At 41.1% G+C, this 23,690-nt stretch overlaps 1 protein-coding gene across 3 annotated transcripts in view; it reads left to right on the top strand.

Moving 5' to 3' along the window:
- Positions 1 to 2,060: 2,060 nt before the first annotated feature.
- CPNE8 (copine 8) overlaps positions 2,061 to 23,690 on the top strand; it is a 78,051-nt gene continuing 56,421 nt past the window's right edge. Inside the window, exons 1-4 of one of the 3 annotated variants that reach the window (XM_032107028.1) lie at positions 2,345 to 2,382; positions 16,234 to 16,274; positions 20,152 to 20,221; positions 22,043 to 22,089. Coding sequence is in view for 1 of the 3 variants with exons in the window: in XM_032107027.1 (XP_031962918.1) it covers positions 2,243 to 2,382; positions 16,234 to 16,274; positions 22,043 to 22,089 (228 nt within the window). In the remaining 2 variants the exon portion in view is untranslated. Of the gene's footprint in view, positions 2,383 to 16,233; positions 16,275 to 20,151; positions 20,222 to 22,042; positions 22,090 to 23,690 lie in introns of all 3 variants that reach the window. The other 2 variants (XM_032107027.1, XM_032107029.1) reach the window with 2 other exon arrangements.

Genomic DNA, 23,690 nt, shown 5'->3' with positions numbered 1-23,690 from the left:
ATCTAGCAGCTTATTAGTACTCGGCATTAGCCTCTCAAGACACCAGTGGTGCTTCACCCATCCCTTCACACTACAGTATGGACAAAAATAGTAGTGAAGGAAATTTCTTTTTGATTTGTTGTTTGGGTTTTGTGGTTTGGCTTTTTAAAGCAATTTCAGCTGTAGGCTTACTGGTTTGGCTGCCTGCAGACACACCTAGAATACTTGTAAAAGTACGTGGTTTCTTGGCTGTACTGAGAACTTCAGACAGATTGGTTTAAGAGGAAGTACTTCAGAGATATCTGATGAGAAATTGCTCTGTGCTTGACAAATTGCTCTGGACAAGAGAATGAAAATAAAGAAATGAGACTTCAGGTGATAACCTCCTGAAAACAAAGAGCCAGAAGATTAGAACTAGGATGTGGTCAGAAGTTTCTGAATAAAATATCAGTGATATCTTCCTTGAGTTTCTGCCACTGGAGTTATGTTTCAGATGTGTGCTGTGCACAGAGAGTATATCTCCTGTACACAAGAACATATTACTGTCTTCTGCATTCCCACCACTGTTCCTTCTGTTTGCTATGAGCTAAGCAGGTGTTGACATTCAGGTTCTCTTACCATTATTTTGATGTAATGATACACGGAAAAGACTCCACTACTGAAATAAATGGTAAAGTAGGTACGATGAGCAAGCTGTATGCATTGTTTTTAACAAACAGCTTCTTAGCAAATCATTTAACCTCTGCTTCCCCCCTCCCGCTGATTCAGTACTACCTGACATCATGCATTGAACTTGAATTACAGCAACAAGAACTAGAAATTAAATTCAAAATAAATGTATTTTGATAATGTTTGTGGCTTTAGAGTTAAATTTTTTTATAAATAAACACATTAAACTTCTTTATTGTTACACATAAAGCTATTACCAGACAGAGGAGTAAAGGACTTCAGTATATGATTTCGGGTTGATATCTTCGACCTGTCCTACATATTGTGTGGCTACAGACAGGGCATTTAATTTACCTGTGCCTTAACTTCCCACCTATGACACAGGAATGGTAGCACTTCCATCTCTCTTCAAGCTGCTATGATGAGAAATAAATATTGCGGACTACTTAGATGCCATAGGAATGGAAACAAATTAAATACATGACACATAAAATGATGGAGCTGTTGTGATTACCGTGAATTATTATGAACAGATTCAAGACAACTGGATTGGTGGTCTTGAAAAAAGAAGGAAACGGTCTGTGCACCTGTGAGAGAGTGAAATCCCCCCTTTTCAGTGCGTCAATGCACACAGCAACCAAGGTAAATTCACCTCTTTTCCCTCGACTCTTTTGCTATTGTAATGGCTGTTGGTTTTCCGAAGGCAATTACCACCCAGATGTTTTCCTATCCCGGCGACGGCCCGGAGGAGCATCCAGCGGCCCGGCCCTGCCCTGCCCTGCCGGCCCAGCCCGGCCTACCCCGCCGGGCCGCTCCGCCGCGCCCCCTGGAGGCGCCAGCCCAGCCCAGCCCCGCGCCCCGGCCGTGTCTCGCAATCCCTCGCGCCTTCGCCGCCCGGGGCTTTTGTCGTGGGGCTCCAGAGACTCGCCCCGCGCCGGGCCTTGGCGTTTGTCCCGCCCGCGCTGTCCCCAGGCGCCGCTGCGGCTGCTCGGGGCGCGGGGACCCGCGCACGCACTGACGGGGAAGGAGGGGATTCCCCGGACAGCCTGCGGGACGGAACAGAACGGAGCGGAGCGGGAGTTTCCGTGCAAGAGCCAAGGGGGAAGGCACCGGGGAGGCTCCTCACTCACTAACGCGCAGGGAAAAGATTCCCCGGACAGCCGGCGGGACGGGACGGAGAAGGAATTTCCGCGCAGGGGCCAGGGGCAAGAGACCGGGGAGGCGCAGGAGCGAAATTGCTCGGGACCGCACGGTGGGCACGCCCCCACCGGGGCACTTCCCCGTCCCGCACGCTTTGGGGTCGCGGCGGCTCCGGTGCCGCTTTCCCCGGAGCGCGTCCCCTCGCTCGGGCCGTCGGGCTCCCCGCGCCCGGGGCGGGCACGCGCGGCTCCCGCTCGCGGTGACGTCACGCCCCGCTCCCGCCTCGCCGCCCCAGTCGGAGGGCGCATCCCGCGGGTGCGGAGCGGCGCGGGCCGGGGCTCCGCGTTCACCGCGCTCCGCGCCACGGGCGGCAGCGGCATCGCGAAGGGGAGGCCAGTTGGCGCCGCCTCTTCCCTCTCTTCCTCCCGCCTTCCCGCCCGCGCCGCTCTGTCCCATGTTCGGGCTGGAGAAGCCGGCGGGGCAGCAGAAGCCGGGCAGAAGCGGTGGGCTTCCGAAGATGGCGTCCGTGGGGGATTTTAACGTGCTCAGCTCCAGCATCCCGGCCACCAGGGTGGAGCTCTCCGTGTCCTGCAGGTACGGTGGCGACTCACGGCCGCATCACCCGCTCGCCCCGCGGCGTCGGATGGGGCGGACGGGCGAGCGGGCAGGTGCCCCTCGCCCCGGGCTTGTCAGCGGAGCGGGGAGGAGAAGGGCAGCGCGGGACGCTCTCCGCATGCCCGGTGCTGTGCGAGGCGCTCTCACTCCTGCCCTCGGAGGGTGCCGAGCGCGGGTAGCTGCCAGTGCAGCCGCGGGCAGAGCTGGGCGCAGCCCGGGGCCGGCTGCCAGCTTGCTGCAGCCCGCTGGCCGCGCACCGGGCGTGTCCGCCGCAGGGTGCTGCCGGCGGACCCCGGGGCCGAAGCGCCGGCTTCCGCGGCGGCTGCGGGTCCCGCCGAGACGGGCAGCGGCTGCCGCCGCCCCGCATCCTGCCCGCGCCACTGCCGGGAGCGGGAGTCGCATCGGTGAGCGCGCAGGGCGGGTTATCCGGCAGGTTTTTAACTTCTGGAGCTGTCCCAAGAGCCGTGGTGGGGACGGAGACCTCCCGTCCGGAGTAATCCTGTCCTGGGTTATTCAAGGCTCTCTTGCAAAACTTAGGGGAACGGGCGTGTTGTGTCGCCTCGTCATGTTTTACCGTAACGCTGCTGCCGCGAAATTGAGAGAATGCCAACCCATAACACCAAATGTGGTGTCTGTGGTTTTGTTCTTTTGACGCTTGTTTATAGGCATTTCAAAAATCCTGCTTTCTCCTGTGACGCAGAGATTTTCTCATTAGAGGTCTAAAAAATACTTCTGTTTGTGCGCTTTTCTATTCATGTCTTCGTTCACATTCCGCAACTTCCTTGAGTATTTCCTAGTAGTTGCAAAAAGGTCACGCCTTTCACCAGCAGAGTTGGCAGCTTCTAGAGGAAAATTTGAGCTATCAGTGTGTTTCCTGATGGGAAATGAGCCCGTTTCTTCTACAATCCGTTGCTTCCTTTTATAATGTAGCTCCCCAGAGCTGTTGCTATTACCAGTCCTACTACCAGGACAGAACGGCAGTGCTCTAAACTTAAATTGTCAGACCACTCCCTCTCTTTCCTTAGTAAATAAAATATGATTTGATGTTTTATCAAGTGTTGGTTTCAAAAGAAGGCTGAAGCAGTGAGGAATAGAGTAAGATTAAATTTGTAATACTGAAATAGTCACCAGGCTGACATACAAACACCCCGTTGTACTTGCTGGCTGTCTTTGCAAAGTTCACAAGCACTGACTGTTGTCCGAGGAAGGGTGTGCTGTAATGTGTAAAAGCAGTCCAGGACCCTTAGTATTACTTTTAAGTTCTTCAAATAGCTTGTCACAGTTACAGATGTCAGAACATTTATGCTGAATTTGGCCTAATTCACGGAGTATGGGAGTTCCTTTAATTCCAGGTATCATTTGTATATACCTGCAGTGTTTTACAGTGGTTTAAGAATCTTTCAATAATTACAAAGAAATGCAGGTATAGAACGTAGTCAGTCGATTCTGACCTTACTTGTAACTAATTTCAGTATATTTCAGTATATAGTTTACAGCGGCAGTTTCTCTGTAGGTGTCATTAAAAGCCACGTCAGTTTCGTTGAAACTCTTTCGTTTGTCTTGATGTCAAGTGCAGAAGGATGGGAATTTCAATGGAGATTCCTTTCTTCTGTATGTGCTGGATGACAATTCTTGATTACAAAATTATGCTTCAAAGCGGAGTATAAAATGAGTGACACTAGGGCAGAAATTAATGAGTAACACGTTTGTGATTCATCTGTAAACTCACTTATTGGCTAAAGCTTGTGAAATGTGGTGTTAAATGAAATTGTGAAAGACTCCAAGAGCAAACTGCAAAATACAGAGAATGCTAAAAATTCTTTAATAATTAGCAGTTGTGTATTCTTTAACACCTGGAGAGAAATGCTTTTAACAGCAGTTTGGGTCACAACATTTGTTTTCCTTGATACCTGAAGAGTTGTAGGACCAATTTGATCACTAATTTGTGTCAACAATTGTTAGTTGATAACTATTATTTATTCCTGGACTTTTTTCTTAGGTTTTTCTTTTTGCTTGGCTTTGGGGTTTTTTGTTATTGTGGTGGTGTTTTGGGGGGTTTGTTTGGGGGGTTTTTTTGTGGTTTTTTTGCTTGTTTTTCTTACAGGAGATGAGGGCAGTTCTTCCAATTGGTACAGGAGGTGTAACTTGGTGGTCAGTGAAGCAGTGCAGGCTGTTTGCACCACAAAGTAAATTTGTGACTCTGGGCAATATTCTGTCATCTGTTCTGTCTTTCTGTCTGTCTTATTCAATAAGGATACAGTTTCTATTCATTTAGCTTTCAATTCTGTGTGGTTTTTCTGTCAGCATTTCCCAATTTGCCCGCATGCTCATATGGCAAGTATTAATGACTTATTCAGGTTCAGCACTATGCAGATGGCATTGCACTGCTTGATATTCTCCGAGCCACCCTGGTTTAGCTCCAGGGTCACATCAGGTAGTCTTTAGTAGAAGTGCATCTCATGAGATGAGAAATTCTGTGAAAATTGTAAAATCCAGGAATGTTTTGGTTATCATGCTCTTTCTGGGATTTCTTTATGGCTAAAAGCTTTTCATATCATTCCCATGGCTTTTGAATGCCAACATTAGTAGTTCTACAAATGCTAGACAAGCAAGAAATTAATTCTAGTTATTACTACTCAGTGCCTATCGAATAAAAACTTCACAATTCTCTTCTGACTCTATAAGATGTAGTTTATCAGAAAGCACTAGTCTTTGATCAAAAGCCAGATCTAATATGGCAGAAGAATTTACATGTATTATCCCAGAGGATCCTTTGGTGTTGGTAATTGTCCACTGTTGTCTGGATCAATTGTTCTAGTAGCTATCTCCCTCTGCACCCTGTCTCTCCCTTCATCACATGTCCTGAAGGGCATTCATGATCTGATGAAAATGTTACCGTCACCTGCCATGCAATCTTTAGTTGTTGCTGCCTGGCATAATTTTGCACAGTTGTCATGTGGTGAAGGACCAAGACCTTGTCCCTGCAGTCTGTGTGAAAGAGTGGAAATAGGCTGCACTCTATCTTTTTCACTACTGTTTTCCAGCCCAAAGGTTCCTCTTCATCTAAAGGGGTGTTGGCACTGCATGCTGGTTGTAAGCCTGTGTCTAGACATGACTCTTCTCTTACCAGCTGTGTGGGTAGGCTTGTGGTCCTACACGCACAGGTAAGCTTCAGGCCATGTATGTGTCATCCTGTTTTCCCTCCATTGATACTCTCCGCTGATTCTAATCTAGTTAAGTTTTGGAAAAATTTCATACTCTGTTCCCATCTTCCCTACTGTTAGTGCAGTTGCTGTGTGTTGACTGAACTAATTTATCTAATGCTGAGAATTGCAAGTTTGTGCTCTGTGTGAACATAAAAAGTTCAGTGTAGTTTAATGGGTTCAAGTTTTTAATTATTTGGTATGATCTGTATAATGATGATTTCTGTTCATCATGGTTACTGTGTGAACTGACCTAGGTTTTTTCCTGGAGTACCTGATAATTCTGCAGCCATTCTGCAATCTTAGGTTAAAAAAAAAGTCGAGTTTTGTTACACCTTATGTTAGTGTTTATTTATGGACTTACCAATCAGAATTATCTTCTTGAGAATGTTTTTTTAATATCTGTGGGAAAGTGAAGCTGTAGTTTCATCATTTTATGACTTCTAGTAGTGTATCAAAGATGACATGGTTATTGGAAAGACAGTAGAATTGTTGTAAAATATTGACACAGTACAGGGTCACTTTGCTAATTCAGAACGTTTGTTATGCCAATACTGCTCTGAAAGGCTCTATGTTCAATCAGGTAGTGTGTCTTTATAGGTCGAGGTTTATGTAGGATAGGCTCTACACTGCCTGTGTTCCCACAACAGGCATAATGTGTGTAAAAGCACCATAAACGCCTTGTCACAGTTAATTCAGCAGAAATACAACTGGTTGCCCATGCGTGCTTTGCATCAGTTCTATGCCACTTCACAGTTTGTACAGAGATCTAACAATAAATGAGCTGAATGGAATTAAGCAACCCCTATTCTCAGTAATTAAGATAATTTAATTTCAAGTTTCTTGCACAGAGGAACAAAACATACTACTTCAGAATTTTTTCTTTTGTTTGGCATTCTGAAAGTCTTAACCAGCCACTTCCTAGTGTTTGCAATACCTAAAAGTATCCTTAATTATATCTTTGATTGTCCTAGGCATTGATTTCTGGCAAGATCACATCTCTCCAGCCATCATGCCTACCTTCTGGGGTTTTTTAAAATATTAATAATTTTTTAGAAATCCCTGTCACAGAAAGAGACAATGATACAAGATATATTCCTAACAAATTATTTGAGCTTGTAACTCTGTATAGTACAAAATACAGAAAATGAAATTAATTTTGATTGTAAATCTGGTTTTTATTTTCCTGCTTTCTTTGTGTATGTGTTTCCAGGTTGGATTAAGGGTCCGTGGAATGGTTATATGTGACTTGGCAACAGAAGGTTGATCTTACATGTTTTTTTTCTTTGAGATGAAACTACCTAGACAACCAGCTGGCTTCGGATGAGAAAAAACATAAATGGGTGACAGTGTCCGACAAAATAGTCATGGAGACGCATTCCTGATAGAGTGCATGGTTTAGTTTTCACCTGTGTGTGTGTCAATTGTTTGAAATTTAAACATGCAGCCCTATGACTTCTAGAATTTAAGGCAGATTGCATGGGTGAGTGTCTTCAGGAGAAATGAGCGTTAATGTCTTTGAAATGAGCTCTACCAACGTCAAGCTGCACAGGCTTGTTACAGAGCCCAGACGGTTTGACTCCTGAACTTTGGGGTAATAGACAAATGGGTCAGCACAAAGTCTATTGCAGAACCAACATACCCTGAATTTCTAAACTCCAGAGGAGAATGACATGTTCAAGGGGGGAATAGGTGGTAGGCTGTTCGGGAAGGCTATACGTTCTGAGTACCTCAGCCACTGGGGGAAGGAAGAGGGCATCATGCGGCCGGGAGTTTAGATTAAAGGAGGCTGTGCCCTGTGAAACCTCCAGAGAGAAACCCCACGCGCATATGGCCCAGTGGATTCCCTCTCTTTATTCGAATAAAGCTGTGGGACTGCTCTGCCTCTTCTGTGGACACTGGCTTTTCATAGCATGATTTTCTGCACACTAGGGACAGGCTGTTACAACCCATCCCTGAGATGGGGTAACTAAAAGTTCTTACTAGATCCCTTGGGGTGGATCAAAGTGAAATGACACTGAATGATCAGTGTGAATACACATGGCAGGTTTATTTCAGAACAGTTTGATTACAATGGAAAGGAGGTGTGTATCTACTTTAGTTATTATCTATAAAGGTATACAAATATCACTTAAGAAAATATACAGGGAAAAGAAAGAAAGGGTAAAAGTACATAAAGGAGAGGAAGGATATCACTACCTGTGGATCCAGCACCGAGACTCGATTGTAGCAATTTCTATGTCCCTTGATCGAAGTGGTGGTCACGGTCTTTATCCGTCGAGGGTGGAGAAGTCCCCGAATAAAAGATTCAGTGTGTTAATATATGTTCAGGTGGGAAGGCCCAGGTACCTCCCCTGGGAGTGGAGTTTTACACTGATGAAATACTGTGGATCCTCCACAGTCTGGGGGTGCTTGGGGGATCTCTGATGATTTGTGGCCCTTTCTAAGACAGGACCACTGTTTCTCATGACTGCACGGTTGAGCCAGTTGTGACTTATCAGAAGGAATGAATACCTTCAGGCTTATGTATGAATGTCCCGGTACCTCCCCCAGGGGGTGGTTTTACACCTGAGCCTTATCAGGAGAGGACATTGGCATGATAAAAAGCATTACCCCACCTTGCAGGATCTGCTTCTTACTGGCCTTTTCCCTTATCTGGCTCAACAAAGAAGGTTGTTGATAAGCAAAGCTTGGTTTCTTGTGGTCATCCTCTGGTGGTGGGTGTGCACCTCCTCTGCACTGTGGCTGTTCTTAGGAAGATCAGTGGTTTCACCACACATCCAAAAATTCTTCTCCTCCCCTTTGTTTAGGGGATGCAAATCTGGCCTCAAGAAAGCACCTGCTGCTTTTGCAAATCTGATTGTTTGAGTCATTAACCTTTAACATTTCACAAAGGCTTCAGATTTCATGCAACCTTGCAAGTCTCAGGACTTGTCAAGTTTTGTCTGAACTTGTCTTTGCTTACATGAAGCTTTGTTTGGGTTTACTTAGCTACAAACCCAAACCCGGTACTGGGTGGCTGCTGCTTAGTTTCACTTTGGCTTGTCCTTGTATAATTATGTAGTATAACCATATTTCTTTTAGCAGATAGTAGTAGCAAGTAGTTATTATGTGTATAGTGAAGTATTTGTGACCCTCACAGAATGGTGTAGTGCAGCGGAGCATTGTCACCGTGTGATAGCAGAGACTTTGCAAGTTGGGAGCACAGGATGGGAGTGTGGCAGCAGAGGGTGAAAAGAGGGTGCTCAGGATGTCCCCTTACTGGGGATCCCAGTGCTTTAAAGAGGTCACCAGTGGTTGGTAAGGAAGTGGAGTTTGGGAGCTGGGCAAAACCAAAAGTGGTGAAAGAGCAGGTCTCAAGCAGATGCAATACAGGCTGTACATGGTGTACATAAATGTGGATATAAAATGGAGTTGCAGATGAATGAAGTCAGAGCTGTTAACTCAGCTGGCGGTCCTCACAGTGGGGAGGAAGAAGTCATCAACATCATACTCCTTCTCAGACCACCTCTTCCACCCCTGCCACCTCTGTAAACTTCACGGTTCTCCCCAGACAGGACATGGGACACTGGCGGGTGGCTCACTGTAACACCCTCCCCCAGCTGAAGCCCACTGTCCTAGGCCTCAGAAAGGTGGCATACAGGGAAGCCTGGCAGCAGGAAAAGATCTAGGTGCTAGGAAATGTGCAATGACTTCATGTATTTTTATGAAGACTTTCTATGGCAGTATTATTTTCCTCATTTTTTTCTCTGCCCCTCTGAGCAGTGGCTCACCCACTGACAGTCCTGCAATGGTAGAGAAAGGATGGATATTACACTGTTGGTATATATTTGCTTTTTAAATTACTTCTTCGAGGCATACCTTTCAAAGAGTTGTTTCAGAAGAACTGTGCGAAACTGATCCGTATGTTTTATATGTTGTTATACATTAATGAAACACTCTATTAACTGTATTATACATTCCTAAAGAAATCAGATCTCAAGTAGGGCAGCATATCCATGGATTTGGATGGTCTGGGTGAAAGTAACTGGAAAGGAGTGGTGAGTTGACACTAGATTGAAGATCTCTTTTGAGGCCACCAGCAGTCCTTAGTGCGATCTCCCAGGATACATCACCAGGAGCTCAGAGCCAGAGACTGTTTACCTGTCCACCCTTAACAACATAAATGTGGATGGCTTATTCTGTTGGTTTCAAATAGTAATTGGGGTGGTACTGAAGCAGAGTTCCACCATGTTGTGATAGTACTAAATGGGCTTTTTTAAAATTTAAACTGGAATAGTCCAAGATTGTGTTCAGGTCTGTTTCATCTGTGGAAGTGTATTTTTATAACCCAGCATTTCCTGTCTGTTTCAACAGAACTCCTGTAAAACTATTGCTGTGTTAGAGTAAATAAACTTGGCAATTCCTTTGGGGTTTTTTTAACCCTCAGAAGTAGTCAGCAGTTTTAATAGAGGTTTCATCCTAAAATTGTTTGCATACATTTAGCCAGAGATGGCTTTCTGTGAATTGTCATAAAACTCATGGAAGCACTGCTGGTCTTACGCTTCTCATTGCTTCTCCCTTTCTTTTTTCCCTAATGGCTTCTGAATCAATATATTCTTAGCTTCACAATAAAAGTTACAGTGAGGCTGAAAATTATTTCTTTGTTTTCTGGTGAACAAGAAGAGTGAATTACTTCTCCAAAGGTTATGAAGAGGTATTGGGAATGTTTTCTTAAGCTTGCACATCAGAGATATGTTTGCTTTCTGTCTGGTTCTTCTAGTGCCCCAAAGAATGGAGATGGTTGGAACAGAAAGGAACAGGTCATCCTAATTGCCTGTTAGTCAGTGGAGCCACTGTTGTCTCACCTGTGAGCTTATTCTTAGAGAACCAGTTATTTTGACAAGAATGTAAAATTCTGAGAAATTGTCTGATCTGCACTTAGGTCCAGGGCATTTTGAATCTCGAGAGCTGGAGGCTAACAGCTGGCTTTGTTGTGCTCTGACAGAATACAGGAGAGAGTAAATAGTTGTGGAAGGGTGACTACTTAAGCTGCTACTACAGTTTGTGAAATTACTTTGCAGGTAGGTCAAGTGGGCTCTTCACTCGAGTGGACTCTCTGGATCATACGTCATCTTAGGACTGATCCTTGCAAGTTCAGTGGTACCATCAAGGCTGAAGGGCAGTGACTACTCGGTTAATACAGTTATGTTACATTTAGTAGTACTATAGATACTATTCTGCACATTAAAAAATGACTGGCATGCTCCCTTCTTTATCAGGATCGTCCTTGAAAAAGTGATGTAGGCCCATTGTTAAGTGAGGGAAACAGAAATGCATTTGTTTAATGAACTAAGCACAATTCCTTTTTCCATGGATTGATACAAGTGTGACAGAAGTAGTGTATGCTTATAATGTATAATACGAATATGATACACTGAAAATGTACGTTTTCTAAAAATTAAAAGTTATTTGGCATGAGTAACTAACTTCTGTGTTTGCAAACTGCTGAATGCTTTATTTCACAACCAAAGAAGTTTTGCATGCATTTAAATGTAATCTAAAGAGGAAGAGAAACATAAAGCCATAGCACCCAGAGAAATTCTTACAAATTAATCTGAAGTAAACCCCATTTTTATCATTAAGGATTTCAGAGCTGTTGAAAGCAATATATAAGTAAGTCTTTTCCCAGTCAATGCAGATTTATTCCTTTTTTTAATTTTGAAACTAGAGAAGCAGATTTTAAACTGTTCAGTTCTGTAGTTACTGTGGTCTGTTGTTCAGGGCCGGAATTCTGTAATTTCTGATGGAGGAATTGGTTTTACTTCTGCTTAGCAGTTTGGAGTAACAAAGGGTTAAAAAAAAACTTACAGAGAAGGAAGTTCAGCGATTGATCGCTAAAATAAAGTGAAGTTTGAAGGAAAGTATATGTGGACAAGGTGAGTAAATGCTACTATTTAGTGTACATCTGACAACACACATATAATGTATAATGGACGAGAGATGTAGGAAGCAGCGTAGGCTGTGATGGTTTCTGGTTAGTTGCCACTGCTAACCAGATCAGTGAATCTTGGAGCATCTGATTTATACCTCTGAGTCGTTTTCGATTAAACAGTACCAGACACTCAGCATTAGGAAGCATTTCTTTACTGAGAGGGTGGTCAAATGCTGGAACAGGCTTCCTGAAGAGGTGGCCAATGCCCTGAGCCTGTCAGTTTTCAAGAGGCATTTATTTGGACAATGCCCTTAATAACATGTTTTAACTTTTGGTCAGGCCTGTAGTGGTTGGGCTCTTGGGTGGGATGATCATTGTAGGCTCCTTCCAACTGAAACATTCTATTCTAAAAAACTTCTTGAGCGCTGCACTGTTATTTTATAAAACTGTTGCTTTGGTAAGGTTTTATGGAGTTTGTGAAACTGTGTGAACAAAGTGATTCTGTAAGGCATAGATAAATATATTTTAACTTTATCTTATTTAGTGATCGCTTTCTTCCTTGCCCTGGGGAAATTGCTCTCATTATACAGAAAAAAATATCCCAGCATTTCCAGTGTTATGGATCCTATTAATTTCTTTTTCCCTAGACATCTACTCTGTTGCAACTGTTTTGGAAGGTCCACTCCAGAATGGGCAGGTGCAGAATGAAGTCCTTCAAGATCTGTGCTGGTAGAATAACACTTTCTGCACAGATATTCCTAGACTTTCTTGCTGTAGATGTTTGATATGCATGTTTCTCAAGGAAAAACGTTTTGGTTTTTTTTCCCCTCCCTCATAATTGACAGAAATTCCTTTTCCTTTTGCATTCTTTATCTGAAATGCTTAATGGGCATTAAAAAAAAAAAAAAAAAGATACCGTGTTCAGTTAAAATAGAAGTCTGTTTCTCTTGATACTTTGATTAGGAGAAAGAAAAATTTCAGGTATTTCTGGTTTTTGAATTTGTGAGCTTTCCTGAGACAAAGCAGTTTACTACCAAAGAGAATGCTTTTCTCAGGAAAAAGTGAAAAAAATGACACTGTATTGCTCAGTCTGTGCAGAAAGTGCTATTGAAAATTAAGAGCACGAAGACTACCTAAATTTCTAGAAGGACATCTAGTCTGCTTTATATTTTGTGTTACTATTTCTTGTGGCTGTAGATTGTCCTATGCTTATGTACCATGCAGTTTTCTTATGTTTGAAGGAGCACTTTGTTATCCCCCTGAAATGAAAACGCACAAATGAAATTGAACAGCCTATTGAGTTGTTAGGTGATTTAGTGGCCAAATCAGACTTTTTTTTTCTTTTTTTTTTTTCCTGTTGGTACTTTTTCTTTAAAGTTCCTATTGAAATTGGCTGCATTGCTTGAACAGCTTGCTAAGTTCTTATGTTACTGTTTTGGTTGGCTATTTATGATTTGGACAATCAGGCATGCTGCAAACTTTGCTGAAGACATTGTTTATTTGTAGGAAAATGTGTGAAGGGTTGAATTGACAGTGTTGCAAGTTGTACTAGTTCAAGACAATTAGTTGATTGCATCAATGACCTAAATTACAATGTTAAACTTGGGTATCTCTACCCTTGCAATGCTTTCAGGAATACTGTTTATGTAGAAATGTTCTTAACTCTCCGATTACCCCAGAGCAGCTAATAGCTGGTGAGGAGGAACATTCTTAAAAGAAGTATTATAGATTCTTACCTTCTTTTAATGCTGTTCCCATGGTGGCTGCTTTTGCAGCTGCTGGAATAAAAGGATAGACTGAGCTTACAGTACCAGGCCAGTCTTTATGCTAGTATGTATATAGGAAAATAGAGGGGAACAAGATTTAAAAAGGAACACAAGAAGAGTAGAAAATATCTAAAGAACTTGAAGCACATTAACTTAGTATTAACATGACTAAAATTGCTTAATCCTAATCTGCAGGGACAAGTGCTAACATACCAGTTATAAGGTCACTGTATAGTCATCATGCAGAGGAATTAGAATTGCTTGGAATTCTAATGGTGAGTGTGATCCAAAATCTAATGTGCTATTTCTTTCATATAACTCTAATTATGAGGCTTTATTGCAATTCATTTTGGGATAATCCAGTTCTAATTACCAGGAATTAATGGTGTATCTAGGTATGTATAATTAAAGAGGAATAGGAAGCAATTTTTGTTTTGGGTTGGCAATTCTGATATTGCAGAACTTGCTACACTGTCTTTTAAAGCAGTTTGTAGTAAGTGTTGTCAAATACTGACTTGGGTTCACTGATTTTCCTAGGTTTCTTAATACTTCCAATTGATATTTACGTGATTTTTGTTTGGGTAGGATACAGTTTCGCTGAGTATAGTTGTATGTGTAAGAATTACACTTCTGAATGGACTAGAGAAATTCTGAAGAATTAGTGTATGCAGAATTCAGGTTCATTCACAAGCACTAATATTAAAGCTAGTGCCTGCTTTGGCTGGATTAAATAAAACAGATCTGTCCAATGTTCATTTAAAGCTATTTTTTTGTTCATAGTGCTTGTTTTGAAAGGTGAACTTAGCAATACCTGAATTTGGAATACGGTATCTTTTCATTGTTGAAGTCTTAAGTGGACCACTTAGAACACCTGTATTGAACAAAATATTCATACACTTTTCAGCACTGTTCAGTAGCACGAAGATTATGTGATTTAGATCTGAATGAGAGTAGTAATTGGTGACCCTTGAAGAGGCTCTATTAATTACTAAAAATAATAAGCTATAAGGGATGTAAACTGGTTATTTAATCCTTTCTTTTGCTCTGGGGTAGGATCAAAGAACTTACTAGAATTTGTAGCTCTGTGACATATTCTTGAAGGCAATGGGGATTTCACATCATGTCTGCCCACCTTTAACAGTGAAAGATGGTAAAACAATGGAATAAAGTTCAGCTTCTGTGCCTGCAGTGCAGAAGATTCAATTTATGGTTAAACCTGTTCCTACTTGCTCTGTCTATATTGAGGTCAGCTTCAATTTGTAGCAGGGTTTCTTTCCCTCATAGATACAGTCTTTATACTTCCGATTATTTCTGTTTTCACTGAACTCCAGTGGCTCCATGTCTGTATTAGATTGCAAGAAATTGGAGTGTCCAAAACATTATTGCTTGAATTGAGTGTTTGCCAGTGTTATGAAGACCAGACAATTAGTCTAAAGTGGCATTTTTTGTTTGTGTATTCCAGTATGCCTTTTTCCCAAAGGTACAAGGCTCCTGACTTGCATTTAGTTTGTGGTCAACTGTGATGTCTAGGGCTATTTTTGACATAACTGCTGTATATCCAGCTACGTGTAGCTATGCTGCATTTTTGCTGTTAATACCTTCCAAAGTTTAATAGCTCTTTGTTGTCCCTGTTCGATGCCATCCTGTTTTCAGAACATTTTTCTAGTCTGTCAAGATAATTTTAAAAATTTATTTAATTTTTTTTTTTGAATGATGAAATGTTGGTAACTATTCTGAGAATGGTTTCTGGTCAGTCCTGATTCTTCAGAATTGTTAATTTAAGTCCATTCATCTGTGTATGATTTGCAGCTGGCTGAAGTGTGGTTACGATATTGGGACTGCATTCCATAACAAAATTAGTATTTTTTCCTAGGTATTCCATGGACAATTAGAAGAATCTTAGTTTTGATGCATGTCCTATGTGTGGATCATTTCTCTTTACCTTACTTGTCCATGACAGATTCTTAGAGATACTTCCTGATGGCTCTGAAATCTTACAGCCATTCTTTTAAATAAAGTCTAATGTTTTTGGGTTGAACTGGCGAGTTACTCTCTGGTAGACATTTGCAATTTAAAGGCATTTCTCTTCCCAATCCTGTGTACTAGTTTGAAAACAAACTAGTGGGAGACACCAAGTCAGAATAACAATTTAATAGGGAAATAAAAAGGAGGGGGGAAGAAAAAATAAAGGCGGATAACACTGTTTCAAACCGACAGAGTCAGGATACAACCTGGCACCCTGTTAGTCAGCGTGGTGGTAGCAGTCTGGTAGAATGGTGGCTGCAGTCCTCTAAAAGTGGTGATCCTGTAGTAAAGGGGTCTGCTCTTCCTCAGAAGGTCCAGTGGTGGCTGTGTAGCTCCTGTCCTGTGGAAATCCAGTGGGAAGGTTGTCTCTGGTGTTCAGAGTCTCAGATTATATCCACGATGGGATGCTTGGTTCCTCCCTCTGGGTGGAGCATCTCACAATGGGGTAATGAGTCATGAGGCCAAGTGTTGATGAGGCTCATTAACAGAAGATAGTCTGGAGGGAGTTATCTCTGAGTCATGCGGCAGGACAATGATGGGCCATTAACAGCAAGATAGTCTGGGGGGAGGAGGCAAGGAAACACTGCCCCACCTGATTTCAACAGCTCATGAGGATGGTAATGGAATACACTGCAACCCAGGACAGCCCGCTACATGTACATGTAATGTACATGTGGTTGCTTTTTGATTCGTGGTATTGGAGTATATGAGCCACAGTTTGTTCAAATCCAGAATGGATAATAAAATGAAATGTAAGCTGACTCCAGTGTTAATGCTGATTAAGTCTTGTATATTAGGAGGGCAGAAGACTAAGCTGGCTCTTGATTAAAAATGTTAAAAACGTATATGCATTGGTATCTGATTTGAATCTTTCACAATTTTTTTATACCTAAGATTATTTTTATCTTTTTTTTCCTTATAGAAATCTTTTGGACAGAGATACATTTTCTAAATCTGATCCGAGTGAGTATATAGTATTTTATTGTTTATTCTTCTTACCTATTCTAAATGTGCAAACACCGGAATAAAATTAGGTGGGTGATTTTCTTCAGTGTCAGTTATGTTTACATTGTCTTTGTGACAGTTAATTAGAATAATTAAGTTACACTTGAATAAGTTACAGTTATAATTAATGCTATGTGAACTGGAATTTTAAAGACTGTTTTTAATACTGCTTTCCTGAGCTAAATAGTCCCTTACTTAGCATGCAACCCGTTCAAAGTTTCCTAAAATTAATAAATTCTGGAAAGTTGGGTTGCTGTTTCTTTTTTAGTATATGTTGTTTTAGAACTTTTTCAAAGCTATTAGGCAAAATACTAAATAAACTAGAAACATTTGTTGCTGTTAGTACATACTGTCCACTAATCTTTGAGTCCAATGCTGAAAAATAAAATTGAGTTAATTAATCTCTGGGAAGCACTATCTTTCCTGATCAAAAATGGTATGATGGTTTTGGAATTAATCTCTTCAGAATTGTAAGCCAGTGACACTCACTTTTCTCATAAGCTGTATTATGACTGGATCCCCCAAAACTCTCATGTCTGTGAATTTATGATGGAACTTTTGATTTAAAATTCATTGCTATCTTCTTGTATTAGATGCTTTGTAGAAACTTTAGTCAAGGAACCAAGATAACAAAAAATTTCCTTTCTTTTCTGATAATGTTTATCAGAGGAGTTCTGTAGTGTTAATAGACCAGTCCTTAGGTTGTGGTGTCATCTTGTCTCCCCTACAACTCTCCATTTGCTTTTATCTATAAGTTCAATTTCTGTTTTTAAGCCTGGGCTTTTCTTCCTTAGGATACCACATATTGTGCTTACTGACATTGGAAATAACCCAAGACACATATACTTGTATCATGTGTCTGAACATGCAACCATGTCCCGATATTTGAATACTGAGTCATGCAGCAGTATGAAACATTTGAGTACTTTTGGTAGAGTATATGTTTCTATTCTGCATCAAAAATTTCTTGAGAGAGATTCCACAATACACTTTTGAAGGGAAAAGCTTCTACTTCCTGGGGAAAAACTGCAAGAAGTTAGGAGTACCTTTGAGATTTCTAACCTATAAAGCTTTTTTTTTTAAAAAAACCCCCAACAAACTAGGAGACATAGGCAATACCTTGCCTCTGGTGTAGGGAGATCACACAGAAACAAAACTGAGTGTTTTGCATATTAATAAAAATTTTTAGTTGGCTAAAAAAGCAGTAAAAATTAGGGTTGGATTAGATGATCTTCAGAGGTCCCTAACAATTCTGAGAAAGAAGACCCTCAGTTAAACTGTTTTGAAGAGTGCTCAGTGACCTATTGCCCTCTCTTGAATTCAGAGAGCTCTCATACTGGCAAAAGTGATAAGGTGTCTACAGTTTTTAAGCTCAGATATTATTAAGGACAAGTGCTTGAAGTTTTTTATCAGCTAGGGAACTCTATTTGGCATAAATCGCAGGGTTTGAGTGGCAGGGGCATGCGGTGTGACCTGTGTGGGAGAAGGCCATGCACAACCCTGTGACAGTCACAGCTGGTTCCAGTCAGCTCTGAAAACCACATGAGCGGCGCTTGCCTGCCAGAACTTCTGCCAGCCAGGGGAGCACACAGTGCCCTGCTCAAACGTAGCCCAGTAAAAAACGTGTCAGCAGTTGCGAGCTAGAGGCAGAGCTGCTGAAGTTGCTGCCCGAGCTACAGTGCTGGAGATGCTTTCTTGGGAGGAGATGTTCCATGCAAAAGGCTCTGTAGCCTGTGCACAGCCCGAGAACGCACAGGTGGGCGAACCAAAGTGATCGTGGCTGGTGGGTGACCCCTTCTGGGGAAAACATGGAAACAAAGTGGCAGGAAAACCAAAAGAAATCTTAGTATCTATTTTAAAATATTTCTGAGAAGTAAACTGGTGGTATTTTTTAATGGATTCAGAGTATATGGAAATATTTTTAAAGTATCATGAACTTGCTTATCAATTTGCAACATACTGCTTTTTCAGTTATGGTAAATAGCTTATTTAAAGCACTCAAATTGGTGGTGTGCTTTAAAGATCTGTTCTCCAGCTATGAGTACCCAGGTATGCTGCCAGTCAGGCCTGTCTGTCACAGGGTAGCAGTATAAAACCATGGAGTACAGTAATGGGACAGGCTTGGATAGCCCTTGTTCATGAAGTATTTTAAATAATACTGAAGCCTCTTACTGTCAGTGCTTTCTGCTCAGTGGAATCAAAGCATGTCACATATACTGATTTACTGTAGCATTTGGACCATTCTGCTCTCCCAGTTTGGAGACCACTTTTTCTAGGAATATTTTTTTTTAAATCTACAGGTTTTGTTGTATTTTTTATTTTCTTCTAGACAGCTGAGCTAAAGTCATGCTTCCCTGATGAGGCAGGAATAAGCCCTACAGAGGAGATACAGATTAATGATTTTGGCATGTTTCTTCTGTCTAATGATGGGCAGAATTGTTTTCTTCCTGTGCTCTGACAACTCAAGCTGAGCCCTGCAGAGCTGTGCTGGCAGCAGCACAGTTGGGATGGAATGTCCTCCTGTGGAGCCCTGTGGCTCCTGAGTATGGATCATCAAAAGAGTCCAGTATGAAAGACTGAAGACATAAAAACTCTTCCCTGGGGAATCTCCCCATGGAGGATAGTAGCAAGAAGAATCTCTTGGCAGTTGGGACAAAGGGGCCTTAGGGCAGCTCTGCCTAGAAGGTATAAAAGCTGGTCAGTGAAGAGTATTAGGGAGCCTTGCTAAAACTGGTACCATGAAAAGGTTTAGGTAGCATGGGGAAAAGGTCAGCTTTATTGTGGGTAAGTCTTCCTTGAAATGGAAGAGGTGTGTTGTTATGTTTGGGAAAACTGGAATGGGCAATGTTGGTGTAAGAGTAGTTGCCAGGCTAAAGGATAAGCATATATGCATTGAAGGGGAAGGGACCAGAGCAGATAAAGGAGGTCCAATCTATCTTGGAAAATAGGAAGATGCAGGCTATAACAATCTATAATATTTTGGGAACTGTATCTACAACAGAGTAATAACTGTTGACTTTCCCACCCTCTTCTTCATTGCAAGATTTAATTAAATTTACCTTGAATGTGACATTGTGGTATCAGTGTCCAGAGTTAAAAATTACTAAATATTAATATTCCTGACTACAGGTGTAGATGTATCTTCTCTTGGAAGAGCTCATATGGCAAAGCCTTCCAAAAGGGTTTCTCAGTTTCTCAGTGCTGCTCTGAACTTTCTCATTGCTCCCTCAGTTTTTGAGATGATGAGAGAAAAACTATTTTTTCAGCTCTACCTTAGGATGATATAATGGCTTTTGAAGTATTATTTACCCCACTTTATTCCTCCTTCTCCCACATGACAATGCTGTTAACTGTTTTTGCTTAAAAAATTGGTTGCTTCATAAAGCCCTTAATCTCTGGTTTGAGCACTTCAAGTGCTTTAGATCAACTTTACCATATTTATCTGCATTTCTCCAGTGGATATGACTTTGACGAAGTTTTTGATCATTGCAATTAGCGTATGAGGATCTTTACAAAACTCTTTCCAAGAGCCTTTAGAGATAGTGAATCTTAACATTGATGGAGACCAGTATAAGGGTTAGTTTCCTAAAATTTATGAGGTGAGTTTTAGAGGAAAGGTAGAAGAATTTGAAAAATTATTCTGAATTTACAAAGTATTTATCAGACAGACTGGAATATATGTCTTTCTTATAGCTTTCATTAGGTCTGACTTCTTTTTGAAATGTCAGTTTGAGATGGGTATGTGTATGTGTCCCTGTCAGACTTGCATACTTACAATAAAATATGGCATGAGATGATTGCTTATTAGGCTATATTTTTGTTATATTTAAAATAGTGGCTACATCTGCAGCCTAGAGGGGAAGACCTTATTGCAATCAACAACTTCCTCTGATCCCTTCTCTGTGGTGAGTGATCTCAGTGACAGGATCTGAGGTAGTGGCCTGAAGTTGTGTCAGGGGAGGTTTAGGTTGGATATTAGAAAAAGGTTCTTCCCCCAGAGGATGGTTGGGCACTGGAACAGCTCCCCAGGACAGCGGTCACAGCACCAGCCTGACAGAGTTCAAGAAGCGTTTGGACAATGCTCTCAGGCACATGGGGGGACTCTTGGGGTGTCCTGTGCAGGGCCAGGAGCTGGACTTTGATGATCCTGATGGATCCCTTCCAGCAGGGTCCCTTCCAGCTCAGGATACTCTGTGATTCTGCAATTCTAGATGTAAAGGGTAGTCAGAAGTTCAGTAACCTACATAACTTTCTTTAGCTGATTTCACAGCTTCTATTTCATTCTGTTTTCTCACATTTTCCCATTTCACTTCATTCTTCATGTAATATGCTTCAGCAGCCTACTCCAGAGAGTGTTGTAAAAATAGGCTTTTTGGTTTGGGTTCAGTCTACTATAAACAGTAACCAAAGGTAGGCACATAATTGCCAAGAGTTTATTTAGATTAAATGGAGAAAGACATCTCCTGAGAATTATTTTGAATTTTTTTTTGTAAAAGCTTTTTTTCGTATACAAGACATCTTATTTAAAAAATAAAAGTGTTAACTTTGAGCTTCTATGTGAGCTAAAATAGTGAAATAGCTTTTTTCTGTTTCTCCTCTTATTTGCTACTGCCTAAGGGGATTTTTTTTTTTGGTGTGGAGAAAATGCATTTCAAGTAAGAAAATGCAGTTAGAAAGTTGACTTCATTTCTGATTTGGTCTGTTGATCATTCTGACTTCACTGAGAACAAAATCAGACCTCTACTTTTGTTGTTTGAGGCTGCAACCTAAAACAGTAATATTTTTAACTTTCTTTTGAAAAATAATGACTGGCACAGGAAAAGAATTTGTTGAGGAAAAAAGTGTTCAAGTATCTGTATTTCTGTTGTTTAGAAAGGGATTGAAGAGGAGTTTCAGGTAAAAGTTGCTTTATGGTAGTTACCTTCAACTAGTTCCAAACTGTAGAAAATAAGGTTTATAGTGCTTTTTCAGTGCAAATGATCTGTACTTAAAATAGTGTTTAAAAGACCTGATAATGATCACTGTACCCCTGTCACCAGTCCCTGTGATGAAAGCTGCAGCTTAATGTGTAGTGAGTGCTGTACTGGAAATACAGACCTGAGTGAGACCTGGGGGATTGTTCTGCTCAGTCTTTCAGAATCAGGTTAGGTCAACAAATTCAATTGATTCCATTTTTTATCAGGCTTCAGTTTAAAAAAAATAAAGTATGCATATGTGAGATGCTTAAATATATATAAATAATTTGAAGTAAAATTAAAGGAAGAAAACCTGAGAAGTCTTATTTTTTTCCTTTTTCTGGTTCTATTTCCCCTGTTTCTTTTCAGTGGGGTCCTCACTTGTTTTTTTATTTTAATTTTCTTCTCTCTTGAATAAAGTATATTTTAGGGTAGTTGTGCATTAGATTATCTAGAATAGCCTGACCATCCACATTTAAAGAAGACGTGCTTTTATCCAGTTTTGTTTTTAAAGATTGACAGGTGCTTGCTGGAGGTCAAGTGTAAGCGCTGCCTCCCATTTTAAGGCGCTCCATTTATTAGCTGATTTCTACAACAACTAGACCATATTGTCACCAGTCTGGTTAGGCTTGCTGACAGTTGGGGGAAAACATTACTGTTTGATTGTCCTAGTTACTAATTTCCACAGCAGAAGAGACTACAAAATTAGTTAACTTAATTTAAGGATATGTTAAAGTTTGAAAATAACTAAACTTTTTTTTCTTTTCACAGTCTGTGTTTTGTACACACAAGCCATTGGAAACAAAGAATGGAGAGAGGTAAGATGCATATTCATAGATGTATAAACCCTTTCAGTATATTTAAGGCTGGTCATTTGCTCTAGCAGAGGAGGTCATGTCATAGCCTCTTGAATGCCATGCTAGGCTTATGGGAGTTCTATGAACTAGCAAACACTTAGAACATTGCCACACTGATCTCAATTTCCATATCTATATCACACATTTCCATCAAAAGGGGAAAATAATAGAGAAAATACATGAGTTTCCCATTTTACAGTCTTCCTCAGATAAATTAAACCGGACTTAGCTGTTAATTTGGATAAGGTTTGTGGCTCTCAAGAAAGGAGGACACTCAAACCGTACATGATCTGTGGAAGAACTGAGCTGTGGTGATGGTCAGTGTCAGCAAAATTAGTCTGTAATTGTGGTGAAGATCTACCTTTGCTTGTGTAGTGTTTCAGAGAAGTTAGATGCTGCTGAATGGAGTGTACACTAGGTGACAAGGGAGGGAGGATATTATGCATAGGTTGGACTTCTTATCTATGTGTGTAAACAGAGAGATACGTCTTAAGAAACTAAATCAAGTACCTCAAAATTGGATACCTGCAGCAGATCAACATTTATAGCCTGGAACTCTGTCCCGGTTCTTAGTCATCTAATTTTTCTCCTCTGTTGTTACTCTTTGAAAGAACTGATAGCATTGGGGAAAAGGGTGGTCACCCTTCTACTGATAAAATACACTATTTACCTGCCTTCAGAGAGAATTGCTGGAACTGTTCTTCACTACAAGTAGATCGCTGTGTGTCCGTGGGCTTTAATTATAGAGCCAAGAGTGGAATGTACTATCTTACTGATTTTCCCTGTAAAAGAGAGGAGGTCTGATACTGTTGTTTTCAGAACTGATATTTTCTGTGATTATACTGTATAAAATTTCCAGTGAGAGGTGACCAGGGACACAGAAAACAGACCTCTTCTCTTGTATTTGGTGTCCTTGCCAGTTGGCCAGAGAATTGTATTTTCTGCTTTGCTGAAACATGGTGGATGTGGGTTTCAGTCTTGTCAAGAAGAGAGAATTTAATTTGTCTCATGCTTGGGGAAAAGCTCGTATAACTGTGCAATGCATGAAACACTGTACCTATTTAATTTGTAGTTTTTAGCTAAATTGCTGCTCTCTGTTGTTCTTAAGTAGGTACTAGACATTCTCTCAGTACACCTACTGGATCACATTCCTCTGATGATTTGTATGAAGAAATGTCAGTTTAGGGACTCAAAATGGGAATTCACTAATTCATAATTAAATTATCAGATATAGTGGACATACACAGGGTTCTAAATGTCTGGACAGCAAACTGTGAAAACAGCAGATTCTTAAGTCATTCAGGTGTCTAGGTGGCTTGGTACAGTTTGGTTGTCAAGCTTAGGTCATCATTCGAGCATTTGGGTCCTCTTCTGGTCCAGGAGAATTTTTTTCAAAATTTTGGCTTTTATTATTGTCTAAGGTTCATATGTAACTTGGTGGAATTTTCATACTTCTCTTGTGTAGCTGTTAAAAATGGTAAGTACTTGTTTTAATATTATAATTGTCCTGATGGTAGGATGCTAATATAATCTTTCCTAGAAGTACGTATAAATAAAGAGGA

This window comes from Corvus moneduloides, chromosome 4 (genome assembly GCF_009650955.1).
Source record: "Corvus moneduloides isolate bCorMon1 chromosome 4, bCorMon1.pri, whole genome shotgun sequence".
Lineage (NCBI taxonomy): Eukaryota > Metazoa > Chordata > Aves > Passeriformes > Corvidae > Corvus > Corvus moneduloides.
The sequence above is the reverse complement of the archived record's forward strand: the minus strand, read 5'-3'. Positions and strand labels throughout refer to the sequence as shown.